The 11943-nt window shown below is 36.0% G+C and overlaps 1 protein-coding gene across 1 annotated transcript; it reads right to left on the reverse strand.

Annotated features, from left to right (window-relative positions):
* Positions 1–5987: 5987 nt before the first annotated feature.
* On the reverse strand, positions 5988–6944 carry LOC131273024 (olfactory receptor 7A10-like). The gene has a single exon (XM_058290413.1). The coding sequence runs from the start codon at positions 6942–6944 to the stop codon at positions 5988–5990; it is 957 nt and encodes a 318-aa protein (XP_058146396.1).
* Between the last annotated feature and the right edge of the window lie 4999 nt (positions 6945–11943).

Genomic DNA, 11943 nt, shown 5'->3' on the forward strand with positions numbered 1-11943 from the left:
GTTTATAATATGTTTTAAAGTCAGGTATTGTGATTCCTCTCATCTTTTCTTATTTTTAATGTATCTTTCGCTATTTTTGAGTCTTGCCCTTCTAAATAAAATATATAGTTATCTTTTCCAATTCAGTGAAAAAAAAAAGCTGGGTTGATTTTTATTCAGATTGCATTAAATGGATATATCAGTTTGGATATGAGAGACTTTTTAATAATATTTAGTCTTCCTATCCATGGGCATGGAATATTCTTCCATTTGTTTAAGTCTTCTTTGATTTCCTTTATCAGTGTTGTGTAGTTTTCTGTTTATAAGTCATAACTTTAATTAAATTTATTCCTAGATATTTGATTGTTACTATTATTAATGGTACGTTTTTCTTTATTTCCTACTCAGAAGGGTCATTATTGGTGTACAGAAGTGCTACTGATTTTTGCACAGTGATCTTATAACCTGTAACTTTACTGAGCACATTTATAAATTCTTGAAGCTTTGTTATACATTTCTCAGGACTTTCTATGTGTAGAATCACATCATCTACAAATAGTGAAATTTTTACTTCTTCCTTTCCATTTTTGATGACTTTTATATCTTTTTCTTTCTTAAGATCTTGAGCAAGCACTTCTAACATAATGTTAAATAGAAACAGTGATAATGCACATCCTTATCTTAAAAGGTCTTAGAGGGAAAGCTTTTAGGATTTCACTATTAAATATGACCCTTTTAAATATAAACCCTTTATCATGTTCAGAAAGTTTCCTTCTATTCTTATCTTTTGCAATGTTTTTATCAGGAAAGGACGGTGTATTTTGTTGAATGCTTTTCCTGCATCTATAGAGTTTATCATGTGTTTTTTTCTTTCAATCTGTTTATGTGGTGTGTTACATTGTTTTTCTTATGTTGATCCATCCTTGCATACCAGGGATGAAACTGACTTGGTCATGGTGTGTAATTAATTTGCTGTTTTGTTAAATATTATTAGCACGTTTTTTGTTGAGAATTTTAGTATCTAGTTTCATTAGAATGATTGGTAATTTTCCTTTCTTTTGGAGTCTTTGGCTTTGGTATTAGGGTGATGTTGGCATCTTAGAATGCACAAACTGAGAAGAAAGGAGAAATAAATAAAGCTGAGCATATAATGATGGAATTAAAAATTAAGCCCATGAAGACCTGAACGTAAAAATATTAAAAAGAAAATCATTCACAAATGACAAACTAAGGAAAATATTCAAACTATATTTGATATTCTAAAATGTAAAAATATAGATGCAAAAAAGTAAAAAAAAAGCCTAAATAAACTATGAACTATAGTTAATAGAACAATTGGAATATTCCTTATTCACTTGTAACAATGTTACCATAGTAATTAAAATGTCAACAATAGATTGATACAAGGGAATACTGTATTTTTTACTTGATATTTCTTTAAACCTACAACTCACTGAATTAAAAAAATAAAAAGATGTGAATAAGAATAAAACATATTAAAAATTTTAAGCAATCATAGAAAGTGAACAAATGATTCAAAATGCAAAAAATGCAAATAATAATGAATGTGAATATATCCTTAGCTTCATTATCAATCAACTCAAGTGAAATTAAAATATTCAGGAAATCTGTTTTCTCAATAATCACTTTCACTAAAAAACTACAATTTCCCAGAGGTAGAGAGGATATGAATTTGAAAACTGGAAATTGGCTGTGGAAAGTAACTTGTCCATTTAGGGTCGTATTCTTTTGTTTTTGCGGGGAATGGCTGCATGCAACAGAGACTAAACATTCTTTGTTTGGGGAGCATCTGTTCAGAAGTAGAGTTTAATTCAAAACAAATCCTGAAATCTTTGTGGTTTAATTATTTTTACTCTCATGTTTAACTGGGGTGAATACTATGTGATGCCTAAGGGAGTGTACTCACTTTAGACAGGCGGGGTTTGAACCTTACCTCTGCCTCTTAACTGCCTCTGTGACTTTTAAACTAGTAACATAATTTCTGTAATCCCTTCCTTCCTCATCTGTTATAAATGAAAAATGATACTAATCACATCAAAGTTACAAAATATTAAGTGGGATCATATATATAAAAGGCTTAAAAAGTGCTAACAATAGGATGTGTGCTCATTTTTAGTTAATTATTTTGAAGTTCTTTCTAGATGAAAGGCCTTCACTAATTTAATAAATTTGTTTTCTTCAGATACAGACTCCACTGTATATTTACCAGTCAACTGAACTATTTTCAATCCGTTTAACAAATCTCATCATGGTCTACATACCAAGATCTTGAATAGACATTGCAATTAAAAAGATGGATGATATAATATTTTAAAATAAGAAAATGCATATTAACATGAGTAAATCAGTAAATTAGATGTGACTCAGGGAAAATGAAAGATGAAGAGAGGGAAACCCTTTGAATTGACTTCATTCTTACAAACTCAGACTACCTGTTTGTAAATGAGTTCCCAAGGCAACATATTCACAATTGGCAGATATCCCATCAATTCAGAGGATAAATATAAAATGCATACTAGGAAATTTATTTGCAAGTTCTTGACTGTAGTTAAAAGGTAAAATTTTAGGTTGTTTATATATTTAGAATGAAAGATTAAAAGCCAGCCATAAGACTATCCAATGCAATCATGAACCCTGATGTAAACCATGGACATAAGGTAAAAATGTTATAATAATTCATCAATCGTTACAAACGTATCACATTAATGCAAGGTGTTAATAGAACTTGAATATGGGAACTCTTTCTTTCTACATAATTTCTTTTAAATCCACAAATTCTATAATTAAAAAAAAGTGTGAAATGACAACATACAAAATGGAAGTAAATATTTGGAAACCATGTAAATTATGAGTTTTATATCCAGATTAGACACAGAACTCTTACAGCTCAGTAACAAAAGACAAACAATACAATTTCAAAATGGATAGTGGGCTCAAATAAATATTTCTCCAAAGAAGATAGACAAATGTCCAATAAGCACAAGTAAAGATGTTCAACATCATTAGCAATTATGGATGAAGAACTCATACTTTTTAGAAAGTTGATGAATCTTGGACCCATTATGCTAAGTGAAGGAAGCCAGGCACAAATGGTTCAAATATTAAAAGAATCTATTTATAAGACATATTCATAGTTGATATTTCCATAGAGTCAAAGTGCAGATGGGTATTTGTTAGGGACTGGTGAGAGGAAGGGATGGGGAGTTAATGCTTTATGGATCTGGGTTCCTTTTAGGAAGATGAATATAGTTGGAAACTAGATAGAGGTGGAGGTTGCACCATAATGTGAATGTACTAAATGCCACTGATTTCTGCAGTTTATAATGGTTAATTGATGTTATGTGAATTTTACCTCAATAAAATTGCTTGAAATATAATAGGAATGACGATCCATTTCCCCCCCAAGTAATTGCATGCTTCTATATGGATAATCCTTGAAGACATCAGGAAAAGTGAAATAATGAATGCACAAAAGTGAAATACTGCATGGTCCTACTCATGTGAAATACATAGAGGGAACACCCTAATAGAGGGGGAAAATTACATTTTACCAAGACTCTGAGGCAAGGGAGTGTAAAATTATTGCTTAAAATTTTCAGGTTTACATCACTACCTGCAAATTTTTGTTTAAAAGTTTCAGGTTTGCATCACTGGTAGCTACTACTTCACCTCCCAAGATGAACTGGGAAGGAGGTGGCCTACATATTTCCTCAGAGAGGATATCAAAGCCAGGCAAATGCTGCACCTAAGGCAGTGGAAATTTGGCCATCAGCAAGGGCAAGAGCAGAGGTAGGGGCTCTGACACATGCTTCTCCTCCCCCTTAACCTGAACCAGAGGAGACCAGAAAACCCAGGTGTCTGAAAGGGGATCTGCTCCCTGAGAAGGGGAATTCTGTTCATCAGGATTTGGAGATTGTTCAATCACCAGAAGCACAATGTTGTCAATGTTGGGCTGGGTAGTTCAGGAAAAACTACCATTCTATACCAATTTTCTATGAATGAAGTTGTGCATACATCCCCTACAATAGGAAGTATTAGAGAAAGTGATTAATAACACGTGTTTCCTAGTTGAATCACCTGATAGTGATTGTAAATAATCCCTCAGAACCAGAGAGGCTCAATTTCAGGGAGTCATGTCCCACATAGGGGGGAGACAATGCATTTACAAGCTGAGTTTGGCTTAGAGAGTGGCTAGATTTGAGCAACATGCAGTTGCTCATGTGGTAACTCTTAGGCTAGGAAAAGACCTTGAATAAAGGGGGGTGGTGGTGGTGGTAAAGACAAATGTGTTTATATGGCTAAGAGTCTTTAAAAAAAGTCAGGAGGTCATCAGATGGGTTGCACTTACACACAACACAGCAGGATCCCAGAGACAACCAAAGATGATGGAACCCCAGTTACTAGTGCTCCTGAGGGCTCTGAGCCACACAGGTTCTTCAGGCATGGCAGGTGGCTCTGGAGTTGAGTGCCTTATCAGTGGATCAAACTTTGCAATTTCTGTTCCTGAGTGAGAAAGAATTGAACTCAGATGTGACCTTTCTACACATACCTCTTCTGTGATTTTTACTGAACCTGTGGTTGGCGTATACTCAGGAGACCTTAATCTCTGGACTGGCCATAAGCCAGCTGGGCTCTGAACCTCATCAGTGTAAGTCATTGGACTTACCCAGGTCAGCTAACAAGAAGGTGAAGATGATTAACCACCACACCAGGGAACCAAGAGTGCCTGCAACTCCAAGCAGGAGAATCACATGAATCAACCATGTGTGACCTAAGCCCCTCTTGATATAGAGGTAGAGTGGACATCACCATCCCTGGTTTCACAGGAATATGGAGTAAATTATGGATTAGAGTGGACTTACTGATATTCTACTATAGAAATATTGTGACTAGTAATGGAAGAAATGGTAGCATTGATGTGGAGAAAGTGGTCATGGTGGTTGCTGAGGACAGGGAGAAGGTAGAGGAGATGTGATGTGGGGACATTTATGGGACTTGGAGTTGTGCTAAATGATATTTCAGGGACAGATGCTGGACATTATATATCCTGCCATAACCGACTGAAAGTATTAGGGGAGAGGGTAAATATCAGTATAACTATAATCCACACAGTGTAGCAGTGTTCCAAAATGTATTGACCAAATGCAATGAATGTGCCACAATAATGAATGATGTTGATGTGGGAGGAGTGGGGGAGTGGGGTGTGGGGTATATGTGAAACTCATATTTTTTAATGTAATATTTTGGTGATCTACATATCTTCAAAAAATTTTAAAATTAAAAGGTAAAAATAAATAAATTTAAAAATAATAAATAAAGTTTAATGGGAAAAAAAAATAATGCATGATTCCTAATGTGGGCTATTTGGTGGCCAAGAATCTCTAAGGGAAATTTACCATACTAACACTGTGTTTGTAATAGTTGTTGTGGAAAGCACAGACAGAGAATGGATTTCTGTGACTAGAGAAAAACTGTATAAAATGTTAGTGCATAAGGGCCTAAAAAAGGCTGATATGATTAATTTTGCTGATAAACAAGATATTAAAGCATGTATGACTATAGCAGAAATGTCCCAGTTTTTGAAACTTCTGTTAAACATCATTACTGGCATGTCCAGGCATGCTGAGCTCTTAGAAGTGAGGAATATATTCTTTACAGAGGGAGCAAAGAGTCATATTCATAGGCGGCCCTGGAAGTTTTCAAACAAATCATAAAGTTGATACAATAAAATAATATAATAAATGCAACACATTCCTGCACACGGTTTAAAAAAAAATCTCCTTTAACATGGACCTGAAGCTAGCAATGTCAAGGAGATATCTTTTATCATCAAAAACTGAAAGTTGATCTCATAACACTCTGTCTGATTGAAATTTTACTTCATCATATTTGAGGTCACCTGGTCTCTTGGCAGGTCTGCATTTATGACCTGACTAAAGAAAGAAGATTTCCAGTTCTGAGGATTTGAAATTTGCTAAAACAGCTTTTCAGCCACCACGGAGCAAATGACAATTTCCAGAATTTCCTCCAAAGCATTTTTTCAGAGCCCCCTTTATGTCTTTAGTCCTCAGACTGTAGATGAAAGGGTTCAGCATGGGAGTGACCACAGTGTACATCACTGAGGCTGATGCCCCTGAATGTGTGTTGTGTGAAGCAGGAGAACTTAGGTACACTCCTATGCTGGTACAATAAAATAGAGAGACCACTGAGAGGTGAGATGCACAGGTGGAAAATGCTTTATACTTCCCCTGAGCTGATGAGATTCCATGTATGGAGGAAATGATCTTAGAGTAAGAGAAGAGGATCCAAGCAAGGGGACCCCCAGCCAGAACTCCAGCTAGTAAATACATTACTAAGTAATTGAAAAAAGTGTCAGAACAGGCGAGTAGGACCATTTGACGAAGTTCACAGAAAAAGTGTGGGATTTCTACATGTGTACAAAAATATAGCTGTAACACCATTAACCCCTGTAAACAAGAATGCATAACACTCATGACCCAGGACCCCAGAACCATCAGGACACAGATCTGGGGGTTCATGATGACTGTGTAGTGAAGGGGATGGCAGATGGCCATGAAGCGATCATAGGCCATCACAGCCAGCAGGAAGTCATCCAACCCTACAAAGAGTATGAAAAAGTACATCTGGGAGATGCAGCTTGTATAGCTTATGACTCTGCTCTGTGCCTGAATGTTCACCAGCATCTTTGGGACAGTGGTGGAGGATAAACAGATGTCACAAAGGGACAGGTTGGAGAGGAAGAAATACATGGGTGTGTGGAGGTGAGAATCAGTGATGATGACCAGGATGATGAGCAGGTTCCCAAAGATGGTGACCACGTACATGGACAGGAACAGCCAAAAGAGGAGGGGCTGCACTTCTGGATCCTCTGAAAATCCCAGGAGAAGAAATTCGGAAATTTGCGTTTGATTTCCTGGTCCCATGTGGTTGATGAGACTAAAAAGAAATAAAAAGGAACTTGGGTAGTTTTTACAAATCAAGTAGCACTATCCAAATAGAAATGATACATTGTGTATTTCAGTGAAAAATATAATATCTCTATTATTTATATGGATCTTAGCCCTTTAGTTTATTTATATTGTCATTTCTGATTAGGAATTCAATTCCCCAAACTCAGGTCTTTACTAAGCATTCATGAATACTACATATTTAATGAGAAATTCATTCATTTGTGAAATATATATTGAGTTGTGACTAACAAGCAAGTAGAGTTGTGGCAATGAATCTACAATGCTGTAACTGAAAATCCCAATCTTCTGCTTTTAAAGAGAGAATACATGTAATTAAAATGTAATCATCTTACAAATGAGATGATTATACATGTTTTAAGGAAAAGAAAGCAGGTAAAAAAATAGAAATGATGGTGATATTTTTCACTTGGTGTTCACAAAAGTCCCATGTATAATGTAAAATTTAAGGAGACATTTACAGAAAGAGAAAGCTGGAGTCATGAAGACATAACAGTTAATTTGTGCCCGGTGGAGGGAACTTCCTGGGAAAAGACCCTAAATGTGACTTGTTTCAGATATTCAGAATGAACAAGGAGGTCAGTGTGGAAGGGAAATGGTTAAGGGTATAGTGAAGAGAGATGATTTCAGAGGAGGTTTAAGAACTAGGCAGTCTTGTTGTTGCTGAAACTTCAAATTCAGTGAGTCCTTTATCTATATGGCAAATCTCTTATACTTCATTAATTTGATTGCAAAGCTATCCCACCTAATGGAACAGAATTAATCCTTTGGGTTATTTTAGAATAGCCTCTGGACTCTGTATTATAGCAAACCCCCATGGGAGTATATGAGCTCAGATAGCCCTACTCTGAGGACTGCTCACACACCATCAAATACTCATATCAAACACACACACATGATGCACACCTTAGCATCATTGTGCTGATTTAACATCATGTTTTTCTCACAGTCAACCACACTGATCACCCAGGAGTAAATACAATCCAAGCTGACATCAGTATTTCTATTCCCCAAATTTTTAGAAATTGTGCACTGAAATTCCAGCTGACTAGCCCCCTATGCACATTAAACATGGTGCTACCTTTTTTATGATCACTTTCTTCACTTTATATAGAGAAACAGAAAACCTTACTAAGTAATAAGAGAGGAAGGAATTAAATGTACTTCAAGTAAATAAAAAAGATATAAAGTCAAGCAGAGCATGAGAAACCGATGAAGTAAAATTTCCTTTGTTCTACTGGCTTTCCTAGTGCAGTTATAGACCCCTGAAGCACAGAAAAAATGAAAAAAAGAACAAAAAGAAATTCACTCAAAAGAAAAAGGCAGTGACATCTTTTTACAATGACAAGACACTTCATAGAACGATCACTTCATGAGTAAAATGATCTATGGGAATAAATAAATATTCCACAATTGGAAACATATATCTATTACAAAAATGTTGGGAATTTTTACATGAAAATTTGAAGTCTTTTTAAAATTACATTAAGTGCTAACTTTTGGAATCATATATAACTTATTTTGAATCTTAGATGCACTTTATAATAGTTGATAATAATTGAACTTTAAACTTTCAGCTATATTGTGGGCATTATGGCATCTATCCTCTGAAAATTCTTAACAGACTTAATCAATGTGTATGAAAATCTCAGCATATCTCCACCCTGTTAGTAAAGATTTGCTTATCACTGGTGATGACAGAGGTGCATTCTTCTTCTGACTCTCAAATGTCACATTCTTTTTGCATCTCTCAGAATCTATTCAACACCCTTACTTCAGTTCTATTAGTTCTTTCCCAGCAAGAGCAGACTTGAAAACTGCTCTAGATTATGTAAGGAATAAAGGCTACCATTGGTGGTCCAATGGAAAGTAAAACAGCTTCCAAAAGATGGCAGAAAGTGATGCAAATTCAGAAGTAGGTCTAACCCAAAAAGCCCAAAAGGCATAATGAGGAAAATGGATGTGAAAGACAGGTGGTAATACACATACGGAGTGGGGGGTGGGGGCGGTGGGGTTGACTGGGACCTCGTATTTTTTGAATGTAATTCGTAAAAATAAATAATCTTAATTAAAAAAAATACACATAAAAATTGATCTATGAAATTGATGGAAGCAGAAATTTCTAAGTTTGAAAAACAATGGGGTGAACATCATTTGTTATGATGATAGACATTCACACATTCCTCTAAATATGTTTATAAAGACAGAAGAACTAAAGGTAAAGAGCAAAGTTAAGGGGAAAAGCTTGTAGTTCTTTGGTTGAATATTTACTTTAAAAATAAGGACATATACCCTAATATCCAAAGGTATAGAGTGCAGAAATAATTTGCAATGGGGGAGGGGTAAGTGACCAATGGACAACTTATATAACTTGCCCTCTAAGAGTAATTGCTGAACTGCAGGGGGGGGGGGGGGAGGCTGCCACACAGCTTCTCTGTCCCCATACTGGATATCTGTGACCAGAAAACAAGAGCTTCTTAAAAAAATGCAGCCCACAACAGGAGCATTAAGTCCAAGTCAAAAACTCATTTTGGACAGAGCCATAATTGCCCCCAGGTCCCCGAGTGGGCAGAAGCCCCCACTATTTTTACATTTTCCTTTGATGAAATAAAATGTTCAGTGACTTGGACCTTGGTCCCGAGGAGTGTTTTGAAATGCCTTGAAGTAAGTTCTCCTGTGAGATTTTTTAATAAATTTGCAACAAAGACCTGATCTTTCTAAAAAATTATTACTGAGTGAAGTTACAGTATATAGATTCCAGCTATTATATAAAAATAATGTTTATGTGACCATCCAATGTGAGAGTGTATGCCTCATGAAATGCTATTCAAAGGAAATATCTACCTGCATTGGATTAGATATTTCTCATCAGTAGATATTATTTTAAATATACCTCAACTTAAATGTCAAAAAAAAAAAAAAAAAGCAATGCCTCAATTCACTGCACATTCTGCCACTGCAAGTAGCCCATTTCCCTATTCCCACTTAACTGTAAAACTCCTTGGACAGATATTTCAGTTTCCAGGAGCTGCTTTTCCCCTGCCTTCCCATTTTCACATGGGCTTCCTTTCCCATCTCTTAGCTATTTATAATGTGTCCTGCATTACTGACTCACATGGACAAACATTTTTAACAAAACACTTTCATTAATGTAGCAGGCATAGGAACTAGTGCAATGATCACTTAGCTTTGAATCTGGATGGAGGAGATCCCAGATGAGCTCAAATCAAAGCTCTCAAATTCCATCCACCTGACTCTTCCCTGCATGACCTCCTGGGCTCTCTGACTCACCTGGATGGAATCGGTAAGAAGGTCTTTCTGCAGAAGTCCAAATTCCTGCCTGGGTGATTGGTGAAGGAGACTGAGGCTATATCCCCTCACAAGACAACAGGAGAAATTTGGGCATCAGTCCCCAAACCAGAATTAGGATCCCAAAAGAAACATCCACATGTTGTCCAGCCTGAGGGTACACAAGATAATTGAATGCAGCAGAGGATATATTTACAGTGCCTCTGTATCTGCTTATTAGGCATTGTCCCTTTTGTTGATCCAACCTTGAATAATCATTTCCCTGTGGGACATGGATCTAGATTTTTTCTTATTGATTATCTATTTTCCAGGGGATTCATGTTTTATTAATCCTCTTTCAAGAACTCTCCTCTTCCACACTTCTAACCTGGTAACAATTTGCCACAATCACTGACTTAATTTACTCCAGAAGTTAACACTGAGGGACCCATGTGTCCTCAGTCTCTAGATTTTCCAAAGCACTGACATGGGGTGTGGATACAGTACATCCTAGAAGTTACTATCAGAAAATTGCTATTCTCTTCAAGAAAGTAGAGATCTGTGTTTATTTGACATAAAATCATGACTGCTAAAACACATTAATTAATAATGCTATTCCAAATCAAATAGGAATACTATGTTTATAGCACAGGTTAAGACCTGTAATGTAGTTCCTCATCTATAAAATGATTGCAGATTGCAATAAGTAAATTGAGAGATTTTTTGATACTAAATACTTTATAGGGAATGTCTCAATTAATTTCCCCCATTATACTTTAAGGATGCTCAAATAATTTAATTAATAGATCAATTATACGTTATTTTAAAAAAGACTGAAATGAAAACGATATTTATATATTTTAAATTTTTATTATGGAACTATAGATACAACTCAAACATTTTCATTTTATAGTTTACTGGCAAAAATTCATTCACAATATTGCGCTATCATACCCTGACATAAATTACCTAAAGTTTATATCACCTCAAAAAGAATATTTGAAAGTTATTTTGGAGTTTATATTATGTTTTATTGAAATGAATTTAATTTTTTCAATGTTAATGTATATTCAATCATTTCTCATTAAAATCTTCAGGAAATCCAAATATGTCTAATTAAAAGCAGATTTTGTTTTCCTTGACTTGTCTAAAACATGCCAATTTGAATTAGCCTTCAGATTTTCAGGCCAAAAAGATAAGCTAGTAAGAATATAAAGACAGTGAACTTGGCCCAGTGCATAGGGCCTCTGTCTACCACATGGGATGTCTGCGGTTCAAATGCTGGGCCTCCTTGACCTGTGCAGAGCTGGCCCATGCGTGGTGCTGATGCACACAAGGAGTGTCCTGCCAAGCCTGGGTGCCCTGGCATAGGGGAGCCCCACACACAAGGAATGTGCCCTGTAAGGAGAGCCACCCAGCAAGAAAGAAATTGCAGCCTGCCCAGGAATGGTGCCGCACACATGGAGAGCTGGCACAACAAGATAACGCAACAAAAAGAAACACAGATTCCCATGCCACTGACAACAACAGAAGCGAACAAAGAAGACACAACAAATAGACACAGAGAACAGACAACCGGAGGAGGGGGGAAAGGGGAGAGAAATAAATAAATAAATAAATCTTTAAAAAAAAATAAAGCCAAGATGAGCGATAAAAACTTATCTAA

This window comes from Dasypus novemcinctus, chromosome 30 (genome assembly GCF_030445035.2).
Source record: "Dasypus novemcinctus isolate mDasNov1 chromosome 30, mDasNov1.1.hap2, whole genome shotgun sequence".
Lineage (NCBI taxonomy): Eukaryota > Metazoa > Chordata > Mammalia > Cingulata > Dasypodidae > Dasypus > Dasypus novemcinctus.